This window comes from Pogoniulus pusillus, chromosome 6 (genome assembly GCF_015220805.1).
Source record: "Pogoniulus pusillus isolate bPogPus1 chromosome 6, bPogPus1.pri, whole genome shotgun sequence".
In the NCBI taxonomy this organism is placed as follows: Eukaryota; Metazoa; Chordata; class Aves; order Piciformes; family Lybiidae; genus Pogoniulus; species Pogoniulus pusillus.
In genome coordinates, this window is record NC_087269.1 from 20,965,290 (window position 1) to 20,991,203 (window position 25,914).

A 25,914-nucleotide genomic window follows, 5' to 3' on the forward strand; every position below is an offset into this window, starting at 1 on the left:
ACAGCTTTACAATCTTGACCACACTGGCACCAGAGGTTCTTGTAAACTGCCTGTAGGATGCCTGAACTACTTCTTTCCTACATCAGCACTTATACTATCCTTGACTGCAATCCACTCGAAAGCCAGTTTGCACTATCCAGGGTCAATAGGGAGAGAAAAACACTCTACCTTTGAGTGGGAGTACCTGCTCCATATGAAAGGCTCTGATAAACTAGCAGAGTTGTAAAAGAAGCTTTTTGTTCCAGGCATGCCTCCTCAAAGCCTACTATGATCAAAACACACTGGTAAAGCAGAAAAAAAATCTACTAGGTTAACAGAGCATGTGACAAAGCAGCATTTTATGGAATTTCACCCAGGGTACAGGACAGTCAAAGAATATAACTGTAAGAATACTTGACACAGTTTAAAACATTCTCTTCTATGATTCCAAATAACTGGAAGGAGTTTGTCTTTATTAACAGATCCCTTGAAAAAGTCAAAAGACAACTTACATAATCTTTCCAACAGCCATTTGAGATTGCAGAGAGACAAATGCAGCAACCAGTTTTATTGTAAACTTGTAATAATTAGTCTATTTCAAACAAAGGTGGATATCAAAACAAAGTGTTTTCCATACCATGTTCATACCTCCAAAAGCCAAGGCATTGGAGAGCTCAAAAAAGGAAAAAAAATAAATTCAGATCCTGCTACTACTATGGGGAAGTGTCCTTCCAGGGTATGGAGGGATTTTCCTGGATAGAGTACTTCGTATGGAACAAAGGACTAACACATAGTCAGCATCAACATACAAGTTATGTACAGGCTTCTACTTTTCACTGCAAAACTGAGGCAACAGAACCTCTTGAGGAGGGGAAAGTATCATTTAGCCTTAAGCCTTAATTCAGCCTAATGTATTCAACAGATAGAAAATTTACTAGTCTTGATGTTAGCTGTAACAAAATCCTTGTCAACGTACAGAATTGCTGTTGTGCAACTTAAACACTGAGATCGGTCTGACTCAGTCCACCTAAAGACTGCTGTGATTTCATCGTTTCTCCAGCTTTTTGTACTTGGCTTCTGCAGAAGGAAAAATAACAGTATTTTAGGACTGAGTTTAGTAAAAGCTTTCAGGTCTGTAAGCTACTACATATCTTAAAATTCAAGTTAATTTACAGTATCACTATCATCTTTTGCTAAAGCATTTAGGCAAATATAATGGAACAGTAACATTTTTAAGAACCAGGTGCTAAAGTCAGACATCTAATATTAAAGCCAAGGGGACTTGGATGCCTGATAAACTTTGTAAGCCCCTCTACCTGAAGGATTTAAACATCTGTCTTTAAAATCTGGGTCAGTGCATATTGTAAGAAAGCACACAAGCCTCACCATAAGCTACAATTCAGTAACATCTGTACTAGATCATCTCCAGGTAACTTGTTAATCTTTTCCCAATGCTTATCATTTCATGTATGTTTGCTGCTCAGAGTTTGGTTTGCCTTTAAATTCCCTTGCAATGGACCATGCTGCTAGGTAGTCGCAGTAAAGGACAATGCTTACCAAGTTTTTTGGAATATGCATCCAATTTATAAGCTGCCTGCTCCAGAGCTGCAACCTGTTCCTCAATAAGGTTGATTTGTTCCAGATATGGCTGAAGAGCAGCATCTTAAAAAACGAGAAAAAATGTTGGCTCTCAGTAATTCACTTCCAAGAAACTGTTCACACTTGAAACACAAGAATTTCTCAATACAGTCTTCAGACAGAACAATTTAAAAGCACCTTTATTCCCCTGTCCCAACAATCAAGTGGTGATACTGATAGTCATGTTCCAGTAAAGTATGAAATGTTTAAGCATACTAGCTAGACTCAACACAAGTAACAATATAATGTGGATCAGAAGAAGTGTCATTTCCTATTAGATTAAAAAAAGGGGGGTGGTGGGGTGGTTTGGGGGTTAAACAGGACAAATTCAGATGTGTTTTCTCTCAGTCCAGAGTCTATAGCTGTAAAGAAATACAAAAGACTAGAAGTATGCCTATTTCAGTAAGTTTTGTTTTCTTCAGCACCTCTTGGAGTGCGAACTGACTCTTAGGTGATTCATTCCCCAAACAAATGTACTATTCGTTATACCCCTACCTTATTTGGTTCACTTACATTTTTGATTTAAATCCTTCAGATTTCTACTGATGTTTATAGCAATGTCCTTCATTTCTAGGTACTTCAAGCTAGTCAGCTTATTCATGTTTTCCAAGAGTTTGTAGTCTTCACTGGTGGCTTAAAAAGAATAGAATTTATCTTAATTAAAATACGACGTGGTTTGAATTGGGTGCAAACTGTTCAAGAGGACAAGAGATTTTAAACCAACAGCCAAAAGCAGATGGGAACACAGGTATTAGTAAAACGCCCTACAAAACCAGAGAGGGCATTCTGTGAATTGTAAAACTCAACTGGACTGAAGAATACTTATTAATTGGCGATTTTTTTCCAGAGTGACTAAGCCCTCACATACCTAGTCTTATTCCTTCAGTTGAGCTCTTCTTATGTTTACAAAACAGCCAGCACAATCCAGACCAATAATCTGTAACACATACCCCTTGAGTCCATGCAAATCAGTAGTGCTTTGAAATTGGAGCCTATGGAATCCACCAACTTGCTGAGCAGTTCAGTTTGCACAACAGTTTATCCTAAAGCACAAATATCTGAAACTGTGTGTGTAATCCCTGCTCTCACTCAGAAACAAAACAGCTGCACATTACACTTGCAGTTGTGTTCGTCTTCTACTCCTTCTTAACCCAGACTCCTTCTGTTTGTTTCTTTTTCCATGTACAAGCTTCCACAAGACTAAAAATAACATTTTTGTTACGCTGCAGATATCCTACAGAATTATTATGAAAAATATTTGTGCTACTCTAGGACTAACAATATTTTAGTAACACAGCAACATGCAAGACCTGGGCTGTCTCTCCTGAAAGGTATGATTTAAACAGGTATAATTTCAATAAAGTACACAACAGATTTCTTTAAAAGAAAATTAAAAGAAGCAAAAAATTTACTTGTAGGTCAGTATTGCAAGTGCCTTACCTGTCAGTTCACCTGTTAAATATGTGGACATTTTGCTGAACATGTCTTTACAGAGTTCATTTATGTCTGCCTCTGGTGGTTCCTTAGCTTCCTCTGCTGTTTCAACAGCGGGATCCTCTAAGCAGGGCACAGACATTGCAGAATTAAGTAAAAGTCAGCAGGTGCACAAACATAAGGATTAAATGGTTCCACTTTTTATCCCCGCTTCGAATCAACTACACCTACTTTCAATACAGGTTTATCCTGAGAAGTAACAAATCTAGGCAGCTTCTTTGAAGTAGCATCAAGATTATGTCAAAATAGTACTTCAGAGAGTACTTAGGGGACAGGCACGAGATGACTTCACAACACCAGCTCCTGCCTGTGCACAGACCACGGGAAAGGAGTATGGGGAAAGCTTTTAAGTGTCTTTAAGCACAACGCTAACAATGTTTAGTTCTAGCCACTGATTCCGAACAGAACAGCATCCCTTATCCGCTTCACAACCTACAACAGATTCCCACCTCAGGGAAGCAAGAATCACCACTTTCCTTTTCCAAACCTATGTCTACCACAATCTGCCCATCTTTTGCTCTCCACAGAAGGAAGCCAGCACCTCCTCCTCGGCTAGACATGGTTTTCCTTATTCGTCAGTTCTGACGGCTTGAACACAAAAGGCTGCCTGGAGGCCCGTAGCTCCCGCCGGTCAAAGCGGCTGCGCTGTGGGGGTGATAGGCACACGATGGGAGTAAACCCCAGGCGGGATGCAGCTGCCGGGCTCCAGCAGAGCAGCCGGCCGGCCGACCGACCTACAAGACGCCGCGGGTGCGGGTCTGCCCCGCAGCCGGCTCCTACCGCACCGACAGAGCCCTTCCACCGCGGGACAGCTGCCACTCCGGCAAGCCGCTCTTCCTTGTGCCCCGAGAAGGCCGCAGCCTGGCAGGGCCCGGCCACTACCACGAAGCCAAGGGGCGAACCTGGAGAGGACCCCGGCCCCGGCCCCTTACGCTTAGCGGGCTGCGCGCTGGCCTCAGGCAGCCCCTCCGCCGCGGTCGCCATGGCGACAGGCCCCCTCCCGCCGCTTCCGCCTTCGACCCAGCGCCAGGCCGAGGCTCCGCCCCTCTGCCCGCTGCGCATGCGGGACGGGGCGGAGGTGGGGCCGGGGCCAGGCCTTGGCACGGAGCCCTGGGGAGCAGCGGGGCAGCCGTGCTGGCCTTAGCTGTCTAACGCCGGCTGACCGGAGCAGGTGCAGCAGCCGAATCCCGCCGCGTAGATCTGGTGCCTGCACCCGCTCTCACGAGAGGAGGCCTCCGTTGCGGAGTACAGTAAGCGTCCGATAGGGGACAGCTTCGTTTGCATGAACAAGCAGCCATTTACTACGAGAGCAGCGGATGTACATCGACTCTGCATGCTAGGTTCAAGGACTCCTGCTTGCCCGGCCTCACAAACATCCTTTCGTTTGAGGATGTTTTCTGCTATTTTCGACTTTAGCAGGTCCACTTGCTTCTGAGGGTCCCAGCGCAGCTTAAAGTCATCCCTGCTTTTGCTAATGATGTGCTGAGGAGGCAGCTGCCGACATGCTGCTCTGGCACCTGGTGAGCAGAGCTGCTGTAGCTGCCTCAGCGGCATCTACGTGTTTGTTTTCCTATCTGTAGTGTCAGTAGCTCTCTCTATAGGTGATGTAGTTGACAATTAAGACTATAGAAAGATCTGCCATTGACAAGTATAGATTTTTTTATTAAAAACAGAAAACGAAAATCCTCCCTTCTTAAGTAGTAAGTGTATTTTTTGGTGGTGGTAGATTGATGTTATACTGTGAAAAGAAAACCTAACCACATATATTTCTCACTCTTCTCAAATGAGATGTCTCCTTCTTAGGTGAGATGTTTTCCACCCCTGCTCTTCAGTTTCTAATCAGGCAAAAGTTGTTTCTGGTAGTAGTTTGCATTGAGAAGCCACCAGTGTGTAACTGTTCCTCCTTGTCAGGGAGCACTGATTCCCTGTACTGATTTCAAACCCAAAGGCATCTCCAACACGATATGGCTGTGTCTCTCCTCAGATGTAACAGGTACCAACAAGGGACACCACAGTAATGCATAAATACCACCATCACCTTACACTACTTGTGATGGAATTCACATGTTTAAAAGAAAAATGCCTCCCTTTGAATATTTCCTGTGTAAGTCGGTCAGAGAAGAGTAGTACTTTACAATACATAGTTTGAAATGTACTTAAGGGAATACAGTTCTCATAATTCCTTAACAAAACAAACAAAAAACCCAAACCACTTAAGCAATGTACATTAATGCATTTCTTCTTAAACACTGAAATCAGACAATCACATGGAGATCATGCTCCAGAAACAAGGGGACAGAGTTCCCATCTGAAATTCAGTAAAGTCAGTTGAAATCTTTTGGCAAGACCACAGAAGCTGCAAAATAAGGCAACATAGGAGTCTATGTGAATTTTCTCATAAACCTGAGTTTTGCATAGGCAATGATAAGGAAGATAACAGTCATGCAGAAGAGAGCCACTATGTTTTCCCACATTGCCCAGCTTGTAGGTGTAATTCCTTGGCTGCACAGGTATGCTTCACCAGAACACCTGCAGAAAAGCACGGGACAGAATTTGGTATTAGCATATGGTGCAGGTCTTCAGGTACTTACTTTTATTCCTGTTTCACAAAGATTCCTTTACCCTCAACTCTGCAAAACAGAGGTGACAAAAATAACCTATTACTAAAAAAAGAGTGTAAGGGACAAATTTAGATTTCTAGTTCTCATAAACTTTCAGTAATATCTCATTTATTGTTTATAGGTAGCTGACAAATTAAGAGTAAACCTAAGAATCACATTAAATTGTGGGAAGTTAGTTTCACACAGCAATCACTGGAGGTCCATAGCAGGGATCTGGGGTCCGAAAGCTGTGGAAACAGTGCTCTAGCTCTGTGAACTACAATAACTGTAGTCTGCCAGTCCTCTAGCATGTATCACGAAATACTGCATTGCTACAACTTAAGGTAGCAATAGTTAAAAAAATACTTCAAAGGGATATTAATACCTGGGCTCTCTGCTGTACCTGCAGGGAGGTTAATAGTTACAAAAAAAAGCTTTTTGGGGCAGACATGTTTCTGATCATAGGTCTACTGCTTTCCAACAACTTTGCATTGTCTACACAGAAATTTCCATTGCTAAAATAATAACCAGTTTTGTTTAAGAAAACTGATAAGCCAAGGCTAGGTTACCAAACCCAAAATTTAATTTAGCTCATCTGCCTATTTTTAGGAGCCAAGTTTCAACCCTGCTTCTGTCTTGGGTAATTGTTAAGTTTTACTACATAATCCTAAAATATATTATTTTGGGACATATTATTGAGACTGGCCTGTAGGTGGTTATTCTATGAATAATACAGAAATTTGAAACAGATTTGTTAAGCAAGTCATCACAATTCAGGCCCAAGAACTAGCATGAGTTTAAAGACTTACATTTCTCCTGAAATGCTGGGAGGACAACTGCCTGCATCTCCCACAGATGCCGTAACATTTGGATTCTCACCACAGAAGTAGAGATCTCTGAACTCATTCACTTGAAGAGCCTAGGGAAAGATGCAAACATCAGATTTTTACAGAACTAGTGACTGAGGGTGCTAAAACTGAGACACCTCAAAGGATTACCATTCTTGGAACCATACTTTTATGTTTCATTTTATTTTGCAGCTCTCAATCGCCATCTTTCTGAGGAACTGCTGAAAGTTCTACATGTAGGGCAGTTTGGTGTCTGAGTCTTTGGCTTCCAAGTCACATTTCAGTGATTCAGCCACAGGTTTCTGTCTTGCCAGTTACATCTAGATCTATCTACTGAACTGGAAAACCCTGTGGCTGCATACAAACACCCCAGTACCAGCACACTGAAGCAGATGGCACAGCCAGCCAAGAGGGGAAAGGTTCCCCTGCGCTGGCATCTTGAGCTGATTGCAATCTCATCAACACTGGCAAAATTTCTCAGTGATAAAACAGTGAAGGTCACACACATCTCCGCCACTCTCTGCTCCTACAGGAAACTCTTCATCCCAGTAAGGCCTGGCTAGGATGAAGACAGGAGATAGAAGCACAACTCCCTTCTGTGACCAGTGGATGACCTACTTGCTGTGTCTCAAGCAGCTGCACCACCTGCTTCCTGGTACTCCAGCTCCTTATTATTCAGAAATGGCAGTAAGGTGTATTTCACTTCAGAGGAAGCCACACTGAAGACTAAATATACTGCTCAGACATGATAGAAAATCATTTAGTTAGTTGGACAGTAACTATCCTCAGACTGGCCACTCAAACAGCATTCTCTGGAGAGGCCATATGACTTCATTCTAAACCACAAGGATCAACTTTTCATGTTGTGAACTAGCGCCTTACTGAACAGCTCACTCTGCTGTTGTCCAAGCAGCACTAATTTTGTGACACAAAGAATCTGTTCACTCTAAGACTTCCACATCTCACATAGAGATTCACTTTTGCCTTCTTTTAGGGGTTGGCTGGTTTATTTTTCTTTTACCATGTCTATGCAAGGAAAGAAATAAAATCTGACTTTTAAGAGAACTTCACATATACTCAAAACCCCTGTAGGTGTGCAGTGTGCCTGCATTACTCACAGGAGACTGATGCTACTTTCTACTCACAGTAAGGCCATATCGGGGGATGCTTAAGTACTGGAGCCAGTTCAGCCAGCCCATTATAGAAGGGAGGTTTACTAAGAGGCCTGAAAAGATCTGAAACAGAAGAGAAGAGACTAGTGAGTCACAAACTTGGTTCACTGCAAACACCACCACTACTACACAGATCATGCAGCTGCCCAGCAGAGGTGCTCTTACTGCTGTTACACCTGTGCTTACACATAATGAGATTCAAACCCTGCAGCATTCCCAGACAGCTGCCCCAAGTTCTCCAGCTGAACAGCTTGCAAAGAGGTCAGAAAAGTTTTCTACAACCACACACGAGCTCAGAAAAATGCACGGAGGACTGTGTCCTATAGTAGCAGTAGCCAGAGGCTGACTGGGAGAAAAGGAAGTGGCAAAACAAGGAAACCATGAGGAGCCTTAAAGGCTGTAACTATTTCAGCTTTCTCCTCTGACCTACATATTTCATCTGTGCTCTCTCCTGCCTCGAACAAGGCTTTATCTTTTACTTCTTAGCATCACTGGGCTTCATAGCCAAACATGATGCTTCAGGTTGTGCTTCATCACAAGTATTTTTGCGCTTACCCTACTGTCTTGCAGTGCATGCTCACGCCATTGTGATTTACCTCAATGCCTATCAGCTACACTTCACTCTGCATGCACACTTCTCACCCACAGTGAGAAGCAATATACTATCACTTAACTCATCGCAGAAGCAGGTTAAGTTGCAAATCAAAGACTAAGGGATGTGCTGTGGGCTCAGAATTATGTATGCAGACAGCAAGCAGGAATCCCCTGGCAGGAGGTACTTTTTACTCTAAGGTAACCTGATAGGCCTCACAGTCAAAAAGCTTCCTCACTGTCATTATTTCTTTGAAATGCAATTCGCATCCCTCAGCTATGAGTCAAAATTTCTTTCTTTCTCACTTGCTCCCTTCCTTAAAAGCCTTAGGAGAGTACTGCAGTAATTTGAACCCAAGGCCAATACTGCATTAAAATAAAAACAAGTTATGCTCCTGCTAATTCCACTGGGCAAACAAAAATAATGCAATAAAATCAATCCATTAAAGGTTTATTTTGACATTCTCTCCTTTTAAAAGATCTTGTTGATCAGTTACATTTCTAATACTTGAAATGCAATTTTTTTTAGATCAATTTCTGTAAGGACAACTAAACAAACAAACAAAAAAAAACCCACTACTTTTTTGGGGGCATACTGTTTGCAAACCTCTGGTGGCAACACACCTAGTGAACTGCACATAAGCAATGGTCTGACTCTTAGATTACAAGTTGGCAGAAGTACATCTTTGGCTATACAGACAATAAGATCACAGGCATGAGCTAACGTGGTACTGGACTGTGGATTCCCTTCTTAGGGTTGGCTCAACCCAGTCTTCTCAGCCTGTCTCAGCTGCTTCTTCACCTCCACTAAAGGAGCACACACTCCCTTGTATATACTTACAAGCATCAGAACAAAACAAATAGTGATCAGCAGATTTGCTACGGCCACCACATCCATGCCAGCACTGATAGCCAGAGACATGGCAGTGGCAGTGTAGGACACCAGTACCAGGCTTAGCATGAAGAAAAAGAACCGGCCTGCAACAGCTTGGTATCCTGTGAAAAAATAACACAGAAAGATAAGAGTCCAGTAAGCAAGCACATTACAAATCCCAGACAGGTACTCTTGGACTCACACAAGAGGGAAAGTAGGAGACCAAGTTTGGAGTTGATAGGAACCACGCATGCTCTGAAGGCCCAAAGTGCATTACTGAAGGATGTGATCAAGCAGCTCCCTGTCACAGATTGCTGGTATCTCTGCCCCAGAATCCTCTGAAGTTATGATGCCAAGCACTTTTATCAGTTGAAGTTTCAGCTAGCTTCATGTTAATAGACATAGCTGAGTAAGTTAGAAATCAAATGTGTTGGAAAGCATCAATTCTTTACCAATCATCCAGTAAGTGATGCATGAGAATATGATGGCTGGAGCAGTTCTCATGGGCAGCAGATCTCCTATCATCAAAGCCAGGAAGTAGGCAGACACACGATAATATCCACTGGTGTACTGATGGCTGTGAGGACAGGAAGGAGGGGAGTTGCACAGGTTTAGAGGTTATCTATGAAGTGGCTTGGCATGTGTGTCTGGTTTAGCCTGATAAAATTGCTGTTCTCTCTACCATTTTATATGCAAATTGCTTATTTTCTCTGTGTTCTCACTTCCTTCTCTGTAAAGAGCTGATCTTCCTCACAGGCCTTGCAGTTATATTGAGAGCCCTCCAAGGAAAGTGAATGAAAGTTTATGTAGCTGCTAAATAATATATTGGAAAAAAGCTCCTAAATTTATTTTCAAATAGAATGATCCCTAAGAGCATGGAAAAGCATTAGACTGCTATTAACTGGAGAAACACTTCATCCACAGCTAACTCACAATTGCTTTTCCAGGGAAAAGGAACGATACCAAACAGTGGGAAAACACCCTTAAGATATCAACTCACCTCCAGTTCACAGGGCAATTAAATGTCATTACAACTGTTTCGCTGCTTAATGGAGCCCATGGAAAGATGCTTTAACTGTTAAGGTGCCAAAATCCACATTGACACAGCTGGTAAAACAAACTGGTAAGCAGGACAGACTGGCAAGCAATGCCAGTGTTGGAGAAAGTCACTGCTGAGTAGCTGTTAGGGGCAAAATTAAGCTACTTTGAGCAACATGTGAATGGAGAGGTTACAAATGGCAAATTTCTTCTTTACTGTGTAGATTCTGTGTCTTGCTCTTTCATTCCATGAACTGTTCCAAACTACATTTTGAACATATGTGTATATATGTATATGTTTATATTGTATATACATACATATACACACATACAAACATATATAGAGAAAGAGAGAGATATGCTTGATTAGGGAGCTCTTGTAAGCCAGCCAGCAACCCTCTTTATCCGAGCATCCCTTGCAAAGCTTTTCCAAGAACTCTCCTTTGATCTTCGCAGTCTTGCCACTTTAGGACCACTGCAAGACAGTATTTCAACCCTGTCAGCAAGAGGGCAGACAGGGTTCATAGTCTGCAGGATTCACATGCAGACTTCAAAAACAACTGTTATCAAAAAATGGGTAGGTAAAACACTCCTCAATAAAATGTGGTACAGCAAGCAATTAAAAGCATTTTATTTCTCCCCTTCTTCCCCTACCTCTTGGCATTTTAGCTCCCTCCTCTATAGATTGATTTAGCATTACTATTACAATTTGATGTCACAAGGTAGCAATAAAGTCTTCAGTGGAAATAATTTTGTTTAGCCTGTAAGATACTCCCCTACCTCATTCTAGGGTATGAGACAGTCTAAGCACCCACTACTTACACAAATAGTTTCTTATCTCTGATGAACAGCTCAATTGCAGAGACACTAGAAAAGCACTGGTTCGTGGTGACAAAAAACAAGGACCCTACCCTAGAAGGCAAAACAGAACAGTCAAAAAGTGAGTAAACAACCAAGATGAACACTAGCACCCTCAGACATCATTGTGCCATCAAGTCAATGTTTTTGTGTCTCTGTCACAGAATATTTAATTGTGCTGCTGTAGGTACTAACTGTAAAACCAGGTTTGTTCCTTTTATCTTTCCTTTCATATCTCCTTTGTACACACACACAAGCCCAACAGAACTGCAGTCCTTTGAGGGCTTCAGTGATACAATGCTGCAGTGCACTGAGACTTGTGAACCTAACCATTCCTTGTGGTTCAAGTCAATTCTAAGTCGATTCTTCTCTGTCTGCTACAGAAAGAAATATAAGCAAAGCTGTGGCTTTCCAACTTACCGATTTTGAATGCCACTTCGATCCAATTTTACACCAAAAAAGATAGCTCCAACGACCAAGGCTAGAATTATGGTCACTGCAATCTAGAAGTGGGAAGAACAAAGGGAAGAGGGAGTTCTTCAGGTAAGTAAATTGAGAAAAAAAATTATCATCAAAGAATCTGCAGGATTTAAGAGTCACACCTGCCCAAAACTTTGCTGTTGCAAGTCAATCTGTACCTATCACACATACAATGAAACACCTTATGGCAGATTTTCTACATTTAGCCTCTTCACTTCTGTCCTTCATCTGATCATCTTTGTCTGGGAAATATTAGTAGAAGCAGTCAAGAATAACCCAGCTTAAAATTTCAAGTGAGACACTGTCCTGGTAGGGCATAAATCCTGCCAGGCAGGTTTAACCCTGGCTCTCCTCCTCCTGTTGTGCTGGTTTCTGGGAGTGAGTAGATAGAACAAACAATATGGGTTTCACCCCAACAAAGCCTTGAGGGCTATGGGCTTAGCACCTTGCGTCAGGTGTCTTGTGCTGCCCTCAACGTGCCTGCGTAGTCAAAGGAGGCAGAAAGCTTTGAATTCATTAGCCAGGACAATGGTGCTAGTGCCTGTCGGTCAGTTTGATTTCAAAACCGAGTATCTAAAGGGGGATGATTTAGGAAGCCATGCCTTTTTTACATTTGCCTTTCTACAGCAGCCTTTCTGCACCGTGCCCTTGTCTGAAGGGAGCATCTCCTCCTTTGCGGCTCATTAACAGGCGGCCACGTGTTTGCAGCTCACACTAGTGGCTTAGCAGCATCTCCTTCCTCCTCTGCCTGAAATATGTGTATTTTAGCCGGGGATCAATGCGAGTTTGAAAGCATCTTTCACACAGGAGACATACTCAGGGACCAAAGGCATCGTGAGTATATGCCAAGACTGCACAGGCATTAGTTAGAATTTTTTCCTGTTCTCACCTCAGTGTTTTACAAGTTCTGGTTGATTAAACTGTTTAATTCAATGCAATTGCTTCATGTTGACTGAAAATCCAAATGAACCTCATGTTTTTTTCCCGATTTTTAATATTAATAACAAAGTTCATACAGAAATTAATGTTCATAATTCATAACAGATTAGTCATTTCTGATACAGCCATAAAAATTAATGTCACCCTAAAAGCTCCCCAGTCAAACTAAAGCATGGAGCATTTCCTCCCAGTCCCCAGTCTTCAAGGTAGTAGTCCTTGTGATAAACTAAAATGGAGAGGTTTTTTTCCTAAGGCAACAATGGTGGCTGGACATTTCCCTCCTCTTAAGTGACAGTGGCACAAGACTTTCCTACAAAAAGACAGAAAAGTCTTTCCTGCAAACTGCAGATTGCTGGGCAGAGAGCAGATGGTGTCCAAAACCTTTAGTAATTGTTACCTACTTGTGCAACTGAGGCCTGTGGGTTCCTGATGAGGTTCTTCAGAGAACGCTTGGACACCCAGTACAGCTGAGTGAGGAATCCATTTGCGTAGGTAATCTCATGTCCCTGCTTGGATACTACGCGCTTGCTTCCCCGTCCAAGCTCCACTTTCCCCAGTGCTTCCTTTGTGCTCTGATATAGGCTGGAGTTGAGATATTTCTGGTGCAGCACATCCACCACACTGCTGTCCATGTTATCATCTGCCACTCCATTTTCACTGCTCAGCTCTGAATGAGAAAGGCAAGACATGATTCCCAATGAACTCTACCTTAAGACATGGCCCATTAACATGCTCAGCCACTTTGGAGGCTGAATGGAAGAAACAAACCAAGAAGAATGGCCATTCAAACCTTAGTTCCTGAGTTTAAAAGACTGGCTAAAGTAAGAAGCTTTCCTTACCCATTTCTTTGCCACACATATTCTTAGAATGAAACACCAGAAAACTTTTGTTTCACTGCATTTTGGGGAAATCAGTGTTTGCTGATCCACTTTCCCATCCCTGAAGAGCATCATTATGAAAACTGTTCCCTTATAACCCACCCATGGATATGCTACAGTATCCCCAAATATTGCTGAAGGTTTCACTCACTGTATTGTTAAAAGTTTGTTCTCGACTCTAGTTCCAATCTTTGTCACTGCACTGTAAATCCACTACCTCTTAGTCCATCTTCCCTGTGTTTTCTGCAGCAGCCTCTTAAGTGACTGAAGACTTGTCTCCCGACAGCTGTCTCTTGAGACTAAACAATTCTGGTTCTTCAGTCTTTCCCACAGAGGTGCCGTGGTAGGGTTACAAATGTCCTGGCTTGCCCAGGCATGTTTTTCTGCTGTCCTTCCTTCAGCTATGGGGAGAAGCAACCACAGGAAAGAGGACAAAGAACCTGGAGCCACTGAGTCTAAGGACTCTGGCCTTGTTTACATCCTGTGGTAAACAAGGTACACGCACTTAGCTTGTGCCTGCCTTGTGCAAGGCCTATGCTCTTCCCAAATTTGGGTAAAGCAAGCCTATGACTTCACCTAATATGGTCAAGCTTGGCTAATTGCCATTCTGATTGGCTATTCTGTGTCCAAAGGCCCATTAACCTTGGGCCATATTAATAAGAGTTGAGCAGGTAATGCAATCTCCTTTGCCAGCTCCGCTGAACTGCCTGGAAACTACACTGCCTTGAGCTTACCAGGAACAGGCTCTAAATGCCTCCACGCGATTGGCCTGCACAGCCAGCATGACATTGTGCTAAGACTGCCTACACCTGAAAGTCTCCTGCCAAGATGGGAAATCCTGGAGATACACAGATCGTCCAGAGGAGCCAGGAGATAAGGTCAGAGATGGGCTGCCTCCTTTCCCCAGCCTGTGAACAACCTGAAGCCTCAGTTGTTGACAAGACAGTAACAGAATTCCCTGAAAGCGTCTGGATACTGTCTGAAGCTGTAGCTATCCCAGGGAATAGTATTTTGTAAGTAAATACTTAAAGCCTCTTGTAATTCACCATTGCCTTCTGCCATAAGCAGAAAGGAGCTCCTTGAGTCTATCTAGTGGACAAGTGGTATATTGACCACAAGTACCTTCTCTCCCAGTTCAAGTCCTGTTTATGTATTTTTGCAAGTTATTTCTAGATCTAGTTATTACTTTGTATAATGTTTCCATGACTGTGCAAAGAATTGATTATTATTAAAATTAGTGGTTGGGGGTGGCAAGAGTTCTGAATATCAAAATTAATAAACCATACTCATTTTGGAAAAAATATCATCTCACATTAATTACCCCTTCATTATAAGAGGTTTAGTAAATTACTGATATCTATCACTGCTCTCACATATTATCACTGAAGGAAGAAAAAAATCCACTTTAAAAGTTTTCTGTACTCTAGAAAGGAGCTCAAAGCAAAGTACATATATGCTAGTCTGTAAAAAAAGCACACACACACAGAGAAGTGCCCTTAGACCAGAGGGAATCCAGAGAATAAAATCTTGCCATCGCCACCTACAACTTTCTTTCTATGCTGGCCAACATTGGATTTCTCCATCAGATTTTACCTTTTCCTGTGTCTGCAGGTCTGTGATCTCCCTTGCTTGCTGCCACAGCAGTTGAATCACCATTTATGATATCAAGGAAGAAGTCAGCTGGATTGTTGAAGGGTTCACATTCATATCCTTAAAAAAAAAAAGAAACAGAAAATGAGTCCCAAAACATACATTTGTATTGCACAGATCACAGCTTGGAAGGTCAGATCTAATACTTTATCACCCTTCCACAACCCTGCTACAAGAAAACCTCACTGTTTTGCATAAGCATTAGTTAGCAGTAGTATGGACAGAATTTCTGAGTTTATTAGTTTATTCTTCACTGACTTCAGGTGAAGAGAAATTTGTAACTACATAACTGAGTATAGACAACTCTTGCTTCCTTCCCTGTGCTGTTCAACCACATGCCACTCTGAAAGATACACACTTCCCCTACAGGGGTTGCTGGATGTCTGCTTTACAGCCCTAGACGCTTGCTCTAGAAGCCTTCACAAGGAAGGGCTGTCCAAGAGTAGCATCTTATAATATGGTTCTAGCTATGGCACAAGGAGGGACAAACAAAGGAAAAAACAGCAAGTATGCTTATTCCTTAGCATTCCTACGAGAAGCAAAGTGAGGTGGGATACCAAAAGGAGTAAAGTAGTGATACAGGCTAAAACCTCTCCCTTAAAGCCTGACATTCAGTGTGTCCATGGCTGCACCCCAATCAGACTGGAAATTCATTCCACATTCTCTGCCCATCACAGTGATAAACTCTTATCCTATTTACTCAGAGAGGGACCAGTCATTCAACAGTGCTATTATTAATGTTAATACCTTAATAATAATCTTAAAATACACCATGATTTTGTTCTCTTGATTGCTGACCTGCATTTACAGTTCAGCAGATTCTTTGATCAGTCCCTACAGACTACTGCCAATCCGCAGGCTGTGATTCAAAAGCCATTAGGTCTGCCACCTAGGCCTGGTAGAACCACAAGTATCATTCTGTATGTTGTGCATCACCACAGAATCGACCAGGTTGGAAGAGACCTCCAAAATCATCCAGCCCAACCTATCACCCAGCCCTATCCAATCAACTAGACCATGGCACCAAATGCCTCATCCAGTCTTTTCTTGAACACCTCCAGGGATGGTGACCTTCCTGGGCAGCCCATTCCAATGGCAAAACACTCTATCTGTGAACAACTTCTTCCTAATATTAAGCCTATACCTCCCTCAGCATTACTTGAGACTGTATCATGCTTCTACACATCCAAGTGACTCTGGAGTTTTGTCCTGAAGCAAGGTGACGCAAAGGCAGGAGAAAGCCATGCTCTGTGGTATCTGAAAAAAATCATTTCTATAATTTTTTCCTCTTCTAACATAGCACTATTCAGACTGTACAGTCTCTAGTATCCTGATGACAACAGGACTGTTATCACGTGCTAGGGTACGAATCAACCCACAGATTACACTCATTAGCCAGGCCCCTTTGCTCCTGGCACAGAAGACTTACCAATAGAACTGAAGTAGTCCAGGGCTTGCTTTGCAGGACCATGGTACAGCACCTTTCCCAAAGCTAGTAATGTCAGACTGTCAAACAGCTTGAATATGGAGTAGCGGGGCTGATGGATGGAAAATATAATGGTTCGCCCTCTTCTGGAGAGCCTGAAATAGAAACAAAACATTCACAAATACACCACACTTTGCATTTCTGAAAGGTCATGATAACCCAAATTGGAAAAGGAAGTATCCAAAGAAGCTGAAATACTTTTCAGCTTCTGAGGGTCTCAATTCTGAAAAGCTGTTGTTCTCCCTTCTCTGTCAACTGTGTCAGATGTTGCCTTCAAGACAGCACCCATCATTGCAAGAGACTGTGATTGGAAGTCTGAGTAGACAAAATATGGTTGTCTGTAGCAAGCAAAGGTACCTCTGTATAAGCCTTCTTTATGTTTCCTATACCAGGCTTCAACTTAACTAACTGGAACGGTCCTATTGCACTCAAAAACAGAACCAGGCTTTACAGAGCAGGCTGTGGAAGTCTGACCAGCTGAGATTTCTCTTAGATTTTCTGGTAAGAGCAGCTTCGTCTGCTAAACTTACTCTGAAAAAAATCAAAACTAGTGCTTTAGTACTGATGCCAAACAAGTACTCTTGGTCATAAACAGTAGAGCAAAATGTCCCTCCAAGCAAAACCAGACAATGTGCAACAAACCCAGGATGGGGGTTAAGAACTCAATTCTCATAAAATAAACCTGGTTGGTCATTTTTGTACCACAGGACAGTTCATCTCCAAAACACAGGAAATGAAGGTAAATACTGAGGGCAAATCTGCAGGTGAAGTCTGATCTGAGTTGAAGGCTGTTACCAGAGTAGAAGAAGAGATTTTGTAATAGACTCAGCTGTATGGCCAAGAAATTGTGATTACAAGGCCTGACCTCCCAATCAACTCCTCTCTGTGGCAAAGGGAAACTGTCCAAGCTGTATCTGCTTTTTGGGCTCAAATCCAGTTTTTGCCACGGAAAGATACCCATAAGCTTCAAAAGGCTTTGGACAAGACTCAAATAAATAATTTACTACCACTTCTGATTCTATTTGTCTTTTTGTTTGTTTGTTTGGTTTGTTTTTTTAAAGGAAAGAGCACTGGTGCTACTCAGTCATAGCAGCATTCCTTTTTGAGTGATAACAAACTTGCAGCAGAGCCCTGAAGAATCGACTCTTACTTCTTCAAGAGGAAGAGGACTGCATTGGCTGTGCTGGCATCAAGGCCAGTCGTTGGCTCATCCAGAAAAAGAACTGGTGGCTCTGTGATGAGCTCCATCCCAATGTTGGTTCTCTTCCGTTCTCCTCCAGACACTCCCCGGATCAATTCAGTTCCTACCTACAAGCAGAAGAAATCAGGTATTTGCCACAAGATGTAGTCAGTGCGTCCTCTGGAGCTCAGGGTCTCCACACCTAGCAGCCCTTTTAATTTTCAGAGCTCCATCAGAGAACTCTAGGGCCAGTAGATGATGGGGCTGACTCTCTGTGAGGGACTGTGTAGCAGTAAGCAGAGCCTGATTTTCAAAGGTACAGTGCATCTTATGCCTTGAGAGAACAAGGATGGCACTGACAAGGATGAGCCAGAATAAGATCACAGCAGTCACAGACGACACTGGTGTTCAGGGATGCCTTTGTTGGTAGTTCACCTGCTGTTCAAGTAAAAGTGAGGTTAAACTAAAGCAAGAGTAAAAGTGCTGCTGGGATTAACAAGCTTTGCAGAGAACTTCTCCATCACAGCCCAGTTCTCCTTCCCTCACAGCTTTCAACATTGTAAAAACAATTTCCCTGTCTTGTCCCACAAAGCCAGGAAATGACTGAGCAGCTTTCCAAAGTGCAATGACTAGGCAACTTCTTCACCTCTGAATTTATACAACATGCTGGACATGGTCCAAAATCATCTTCTTTTGCCAAACACACATACCTCTTCCCAAATCACCTCCTGAGCAGCAGACTGATTTCTTGTGCTGCACACACAGGTTCCCGCTTGGCTTAGTGTAGGTGCACTACATATGCAATAGTGCCCAGGGTCACATAGTTTAGTTTCCAGAGGTAGTAAGATTTCTGAGAAAGGTTTTCTCCCTACTCACCTTAGCATCAGCCACTTTGTTTAATCCCAGCTCGCTGATTATCTGGGTGACTCGTTCTTCCTTCTCTTTAACACTGATGGAGCTGGGGAGTCGCAGGGCAGCAGAGAAGTGGAGATTCTCCCTTACTGTCATTGTACCCATGACAACATCATCCTGAAAGCAGCACAGATGGACAATTGTAAAGCCTCCTTCTCAACTATCCGACTGGGCACCAGACTCCGTGTAGTAGCACCAGAGAAGCCTTTTGAGCATCATGGCGGAAAAAGAACTGAGGTACAACTCTTGCTTCAAAACCTACATGACACAAAGCTCAAGGTAACGCATCTGCAGTTAAGGGGCGAACGCAGCTCTCTAGACTCCTCTCTTACATCAACCTGCTCTCAAAGGCTCAGGAGTTCAAGTGCAGCCAGTATCATTCTGTACTGCACATGCATTTTCCTTATCAGCCAAAGGGAAGCAGAGCAGGTAGATGATCTTATAAACAGCTAAACTTGTGCCAGTCCAGCTGAAGCCAACGGGCACTGCTAGTATTCAGTGTTTAAGGTAGAGACACTAAGGGAGGTGCCCAAGTCAGCTCTGTTTCCGGTTCTTGCTGTGGTCCATCGTACCTGCCAAGTTCAGTTGCCCAGAAGTTGCTCCTCACTGGAAGCAGCTGCTCAGAGAAGCAAGAACACTGCACCAAGATGCTCCTGATTTTTTCCATGTCTCAACCACCTACAGCACTTGAGCACAAGACCTTACTGTAAGGGCTACTACTTTAAAAGCACTTCAACAGTCATTTTGAGTAAGAACCAAATCTACCCAGGTTGCAAACACCTGGGTAGCCAACACCAACCTGTAACCTGTAATAAAGTGATCAGAGTTGACAACCCAGAGCTCCATGCTCCTTCATCACTCTGGCTTTAATATTCAAGACAATTCTGCATCCCACCATGTGATGGGTGTAGGGCTGCAACACTTCATAGTTGCTGAAAAACTTGTAGGTTAATGAGGCGCCTGCCAAACCCAGTGCACGTTTTGAAGGCACAGCCCCTAAGCCGCAAGGCAATGGATCCTGCCTGCTTTGGGACTCCATCCACACCAGATACAGTTATCAGCAGCGCAAAGGGTGTGCCAGCCAGCCATGTGTGGCACTGGCGTTAACAGAGGAAGACTGAAGCCTGTGATCGGTTACTCAGGGTGTCATGCTATGATAAACTTGCCTTGCTGCCAAAGCTGGTTTAGGAGTTTCCCACTAACACTTCCCTCCCAACACACCCTCAGCCTCTCACCCAGGCCTCCCAATTCCTATCTTCACATCCAATACAACTGTCAGGTCACCACACTGGAAACTAAACTGTGAATTTAAGCTACCTGAATACTAAACTGTGGCATGACACCCTTATTTGTAAGGCGTGAGTCCAAGCACATGTCTTATATGTTCATCTCCATAACCCTGACCCCATAAGTGTGTGCATATATGTATTTAGTGTTGTTTGTAGTCTTTTGGCTGTCTTTACTGATCTAGGGAGTACTGCACAGGGGTGGGAAGGGAGACAGACCATTTAATGTCTCACCTAGTTGCCTATCATTTTAAGGCCAAGTTTGGTTGCTTTGGACATTTGAGAGACAGGTATCTCAAAATGGGACCACTTTCAAAAAGACTTCCTGGCCATTCATGAATCACTGAGGATCTGGGCATCCTTGACCCGCAGGATGAAGACTTTGCATCAGTTTCACCACATGCATCCTTCCAGAGCCCTTCTAAGCTGACAGCTTTCAGAAAAGCTGCCTTTACACATCTGCCTGCAGTGAGAAGCAGAGAAGCCTGGATGTTTTCTAGATTTGGCTGCTCATATGGCTGCCAAGAATCCCCTTCTCCTCAGCTTCCCCAGGGTTTTGAGGCTCTATTATTGGTACAGGCCTCCACCCACTTCCACAGATTCAGCCAGCTTTTCCTGTCTCTGAGTGAAACGAAGCTCTGTCTCAGACAGCCAGAATCAAAGGAAGAACAGCAGGGATCTATTTACTTCCTGGAATTATTGTCTATTATCTTGAAGGTTCTTCTGCCAGAGAGAACCACTTCTGAGTTGTACAAGAGATTTTTAGGTGTTAAGGGCTTTTTTCCTCCCTCTCCTATTTTTTTTAAAACCTTTGCTAGTATTTCAGGGCACAGCCCAAAGAAGCCCAGCAGTTTGGTATTCATGTGGCTTTGGGAAGACAAACACTTCCATCTTTCACATGAAGTTAACAGTTTGATCCTCTTGTCTTCCATATCCCAGAAAAATACTAGACACTGTACCACCCTAGTTATCAAATTAGACTCTGTAGGGATCACTGAGAAGTACCTAAGCTAGGAGTTAATGCTTTGCTCAGTTCATGCAGTCTTTACTTCCAAGGACTCATAAGTCTATACTGAAGGCAGTCACTCACCTGCACTACGTATCCTGAAATGCACTTGAAATTTGGAGGTTGTGGAATGCCATCTATAAGCACTTCTCCAGACAGGCCTGCTGGGTCCTTTCTGGCAGCCAGCACATCTAGAAGACTTCAGAAAAACACCAGGCATTAGGTTTTGCCCCAGCAGCTGCTTTTACCTTTGACTGGAAAAGTACCATCAGTCAGGACTGCAGTTACAACTGGCTCACAGCATGGTGTAAACCAAAAGGCCACACAAAGGAGTTTTCTCTGTTCTGGGGGCTTTAGCTCTTTGTACAGAAGGCCTGGTGTAAAATGGGGTTTTCCAGCACAAAGTGTGCCACAGCAATAAGGCAGTACACAAACCCTCACATTTCACAGCAGCCAACCCCCTTCTGACAAATCCAGTCTCCATATTAACAGCTAACCTCAAATGCACAGAGAGAAGAGCACCCTGCCGAGCAGCTGCAGTCTGGTCTACTTTGATCTCAAGGAAATTAATCCAACTGGGTATAAACAAGAGTAGAGTGAAGATTAATTCTAGAAAGTTATTTTGTTTTAACGCTGGATTTTCCTTACTGCCAATACAGAGACCAGCCTGTCTGCTAGCTAAGTAAACACCCCCCTGATGAAGTGATGTTCTTGAAAACATCCTGATTAGCCAGCAGTCTCCTTAGACAGGAACATCAACGGCCACTACAAAGACAAACCCGTGTGAGTTCTGACCATATCTGTCAGTCTCTGACATTCTTGAGGCCAGAGAGTGGCAAACAGCTCTTTTCTCTGCTGTGTAACCATGATGAAACAGTATCAACATTGGCTGGAGATAATTTACATGGCATTTCTCAGTGCTTTCATCCAAAGAACCCAAGCACACATACACCTCTCCCCACTAGGTCACAGCCAAGTTGGGGCAAGGATCTGGAGCATCCTACAGTCTGACACAACACCCACATTTTTGTCATTTTCCAGAGGAGTTTGGCCTTGAATCTTCAAGGAAGCCTTGCTGCAGTGCCTTCACATGGGATTACATCTCTCCTGCCCCAAGGAAACTTGCACCCCCACCCCATTACAGGTCTAAGACAGAGCCTACACCTGAGCACCAGTCACGCCAGTGCAGTCTGGCATCTTAACTCAGGCCACCACCGAAGTTGACTGCAACAATACAAACCACCAATTGGAGCAGAAGAGGGAGTGTGACACTGCTGCAGGGGAAGAACTTCAGCAAGGCTGACAGAGGGAACGTGAGGTTAAACTGCATCACCAGATTTCTCATGGGCCTCCAGATCCCTCACATCTTCCCCAAGCAGAAAATCCTCAAACTCTCTTTGAACAGTTGCCTGTCTATTTGAAGAGGCAGAAGAAAGTACTCACGAAGATTTACCGCTCCCTGTTGGCCCCAGGATAGCATTCAAGCCTGGCTTCATAATGCCACTGGAAGAAGGAAAAAGTTATTTCCAAATGGAAGACTACTCCTATGCAACTCATGGCAGAGATAAGGTCTAAACAAAATACTGTTGAAAGGAAAACTTAGAGATTATTAAAAACTTCTCCATAATTCTGAAATCAACAAGGATTTTTTCCTTTCTTGTCCCAGACCACCAGTTAGAACGGAACCAGAACTGGACATAAAAAGCAACCTACAGAAGACAGAAATTAAGTGCCTTTCCTGCTGAGGTGGGTCTTGAAAAGAACAACTGTTTTCTGATGCTAACTTCCTCTGACTGCAGCCTGAACCATAGTTAAGAGAACTCCTGGATCAGACTGTTCATACAAGTTTCGTCCTCATTTACTCAGATCAGTAACTGAAACTGCTCCAGTTATATCCCAGTTATTTTGCCTAAAAGCAAATCAGAATGTGCTTGCATGAACTACAGACTGGCAGAAGGGTGGTTACTTCATTACCAGCACAGCTGGATCTGGAAGGTGACACTGAGGTCACTGATCCACAGTAGCAGATTAATTCCTACCCTCTGGTATGTTATTTAAGCAAGAACTTACTAAACATTATGAAGGATCTTCTTTTCCACAGTTTTACGTTTACATAAGAATCCACTGGACTGCTTAATGGAGTACTGGATGTTATGGAAACTCACAACGGAGCCCCGAGGGGATCGGAGTGACTCCTGTGTTGGAAGAGAACGTTGGAAATTGCCCACAGCCTCTTCTTCTCCAACAGAAATAATGCTGTGATCAGCTGTGTCTGCCATCATGTCCTTGTGTAGGTCAAGCTCCACTACTTGGAGTTTTTTGAGGTCACTGTCATTTTGAACAGTTCCCATCTGTTGAGACAAAGAACATAAAAACATACTGAGAAGGAGACATGCAAGCAAAGATTTCCTCAGAAAGTATCTTGGAAAAGCAAGTTCGTGCACACCACACCAATCCTTGCACATGCCAAGTTTCCAAAAGGATGGACATCCGCAATGGAAGACAGCCAGTAGCTCTGAAAGGCATGGGAACCCACAGATGTAAAACAATACACATAACCTTCAAGAACGAGATATGCATGCTCTTGAAGTGATGTTAGCTCAAAGACCATCCAATGAGGTAAAAAAAAAGCCCATCTGCAATGGTCACCATCTTGCTCAACATGGTGAGGACTACAAACGCAAGCTGCTACTACTTAAGCTAAAGAGACTCAAGCTCCCCTCCTTCAGGTGTAACATCCTTTGCACCTCTCACACTCCCATGAGGCCAGAAGAAAAAAATCTACTAGTGAACCTGTATGAAGAACCTCAGGAATAAAAACATTTTAGCTTACTAAAATGAAAGTCAGCCATATGTACATCGTCTGCTGGCGCAAGTTTGTTTCAGAGATACCCGTGTGATTAAAATACAAATTACACATGTAGCTTATCGTGTTTCAGTCACAAGATACTTCACAACTAGAAATAGGAAGATAAATCGGGATTTGTCTGCAGGCACCTTTTACCTTGAAGAACAGCAGGCGTTTCCCCTTGCACAAAGAGAGATTTAAACATGCCAGGGTAAGGAAAGCCATGTTGCAAACTGGTACATTTAGAAAAATTAACTATTGTATCTATTTGTAATCACAAAGTTATAAAGCATTCTGGTTCACGCAGACAAGCTGCCTCTGTGGCTCAGGCTGGGAGTACCTGAAAGAGGACATGTGAACAGCGAATGAAAGCAACTCTTCTCCCTGTCCACACATTGGAGCCTACACGGTAAGAAGCACATCAGCATGGGTATAACCATTAATACTGATTCACTCACAGCAGCAGAGCTCTTTTGTCAAAAGGCTGCTTCCCTTTCTGTTTGGAGACCAAGTCTGGATCCCTTCACTCACTGAAAGAAAGAGTTTAAAGTTCTTGCCTTGATGTTGCATGTGAAGAATGCCAAAGCCCTGCAGTCCCAGTTCTGCAGCCTGCACAAAGCCTGGGCATAACTTGTACACTGACTTACAGCCGGGTACCCTCACAGCTGCAAAGCTTCCTACCCGCTTTCCACAGAACTACAGCAAGGATGAGAGGAATTGCTACATGCCACTTCCAGAAACTGAACGTGACATGTTAGACTAACACCGGTTGGTCTAATCATTGACTTCCTTTCTAACTGCTGGCATTATGTTGTTTGTTGGAAAGGTAAAAATTTACCATGAACTTATGGAAAGACAAGGTGGTTACTAGGGTAAGGAGACAGAACCGTTCACAAAGATTTGCAGTGCCAGTTACTTCAGTTTTGTGGGAAGGCAGGAATATGCCACCAATCACCCTTTTTCCACCACCTGCACTTCTCCAAGGACCGAGAGGGACATAACCAGCAGGACCAGATGTTGAAATAGTTACTTCCCAGAGAAAGCAATGGTCATCCTTTCAGGAACCTGGAACAGGAATTGTCCTTTCCTCTCTGAGTCTTCTTATCACTTAGAGCCCAAGAAGCTGCAATAGTTTTTTGTTATACAGGTAAAATAGAAGTGATGGGGAGAAGGAAGGAAGTGTTGCTTAGCTTGAACATATCCTGCACTCTTAAGGCTGGTCATCCCTGGGAAAGCCTTGCTTATGGGAAGTAATAAAGAATATGCTGGTTGCATCAGCAAGAGAGGGCTTATATGATTGAAAGGTTGCACAACAGATCAAGAAGGAAAAAAAAAAAAGTTAGGACGACGGTGACACCAAGGGCAAAGACCTGGTTAGACTTTTGAACATTTGACTGTCTTGCACACCTCACATCTGTTCTGGATAGGTCCTACGATTTATCTGAACACAAACCTTTTATATGGCTTTTGCAAAGCTGACTAGCACAGGGAAGGTAAACCACTGCCTCGGGTATGCGCGGGGCGGCAGGGAGATGGAAAAAGCTTAGCACAGGCTACAGGTAGTACCAGACAGTTGCCACTTCACAAGCAGTACGAAACCCTCCAGCCTACCACCATCGCCCCGCGGGCGAGGTCCGCTACGAAACCGCAGTTATAACCCGAGCTGGCCGTCCACGCTCGGCTTTCCTGCCCAAGCCCCCTCCCTCCAGCGGGGCAGGCGCGCTTCCCGCCGGAGGGCCCCGCTGCGCCGTATCCCGCCCCGGGCGCGGCCCGCCCTTCGCCGTTACCTCCCGGCTGTATCGGCGCTCGGAGCTGCGGCGTCGAGGCTCTATAACGAGGATGCTGTCTTGGCGGCGTTTTATAACCGGGTCCGGGCAACAGGTTACATAAAGCAGAGGCAGGGAGCGCCCGCTGTGTCACGCAACCCCCACCGGCACACGGGGGAAGGCAGCGGCGTTGGGTATGGAGCCCCGCTCCGCCCGGCAGCACGGTCCGGCACCCGGCTGCGTCGCTCTCGGGGTGGTGTCGGTGTCGTCGCCGCCACCGCCGAGACGGGACACCCCAGGCAGCGTGGGTCACGCTGGGGAAGCCGGTTCACCGGCCAGCGCTGCGGGACCTGGGGTGGCGGCGAGGCAGAGCCCCCCGGTGCTGGGATGG

At 43.9% G+C, this 25,914-nt stretch overlaps 2 protein-coding genes across 6 annotated transcripts; both read right to left on the reverse strand.

Moving 5' to 3' along the window:
• Positions 1 to 431: 431 nt before the first annotated feature.
• Positions 432 to 4,183, reverse strand: BLOC1S2 (biogenesis of lysosomal organelles complex 1 subunit 2). 4 transcript variants are annotated; one of them, XM_064144804.1, is made up of 5 exons: positions 4,014 to 4,183; positions 3,058 to 3,174; positions 2,131 to 2,250; positions 1,537 to 1,641; positions 432 to 1,056 (listed from the first exon to the last, which is right to left on the reverse strand). In XM_064144804.1, exons 1-5 carry the CDS (start codon positions 4,171 to 4,173, stop codon positions 1,025 to 1,027), a joined length of 534 nt encoding a protein of 177 aa, XP_064000874.1. In that variant the 5' UTR covers positions 4,174 to 4,183; the 3' UTR covers positions 432 to 1,024. The 4 variants fall into 4 exon arrangements, with proteins under 4 accessions (XP_064000874.1, XP_064000876.1, XP_064000878.1 ...); XM_064144806.1 differs by having other exon boundaries at positions 4,044 to 4,181; XM_064144808.1 differs by lacking the exon at positions 4,014 to 4,183 and adding an exon at positions 3,892 to 3,982.
• Positions 4,184 to 4,752: 569 nt separating this feature from the next.
• LOC135176126 (broad substrate specificity ATP-binding cassette transporter ABCG2-like) lies at positions 4,753 to 25,697 on the reverse strand. 2 transcript variants are annotated; one of them, XM_064144802.1, is made up of 16 exons: positions 25,545 to 25,697; positions 22,980 to 23,260; positions 22,353 to 22,412; positions 20,994 to 21,108; positions 18,582 to 18,734; positions 17,676 to 17,833; positions 16,469 to 16,620; positions 14,983 to 15,099; positions 12,913 to 13,178; positions 11,513 to 11,595; positions 11,057 to 11,146; positions 9,649 to 9,773; positions 9,164 to 9,318; positions 7,705 to 7,794; positions 6,521 to 6,630; positions 4,753 to 5,640 (listed from the first exon to the last, which is right to left on the reverse strand). In XM_064144802.1, the coding sequence occupies exons 2-16, from the start codon at positions 23,258 to 23,260 to the stop codon at positions 5,493 to 5,495; spliced, it is 2,103 nt and encodes a 700-aa protein (XP_064000872.1). In that variant the 5' UTR covers positions 25,545 to 25,697; the 3' UTR covers positions 4,753 to 5,492. The 2 variants fall into 2 exon arrangements, with proteins under 2 accessions (XP_064000872.1, XP_064000873.1); XM_064144803.1 differs by lacking the exons at positions 4,753 to 5,640; positions 9,649 to 9,773 and having other exon boundaries at positions 6,527 to 6,630.
• Positions 25,698 to 25,914: the final 217 nt, after the last annotated feature.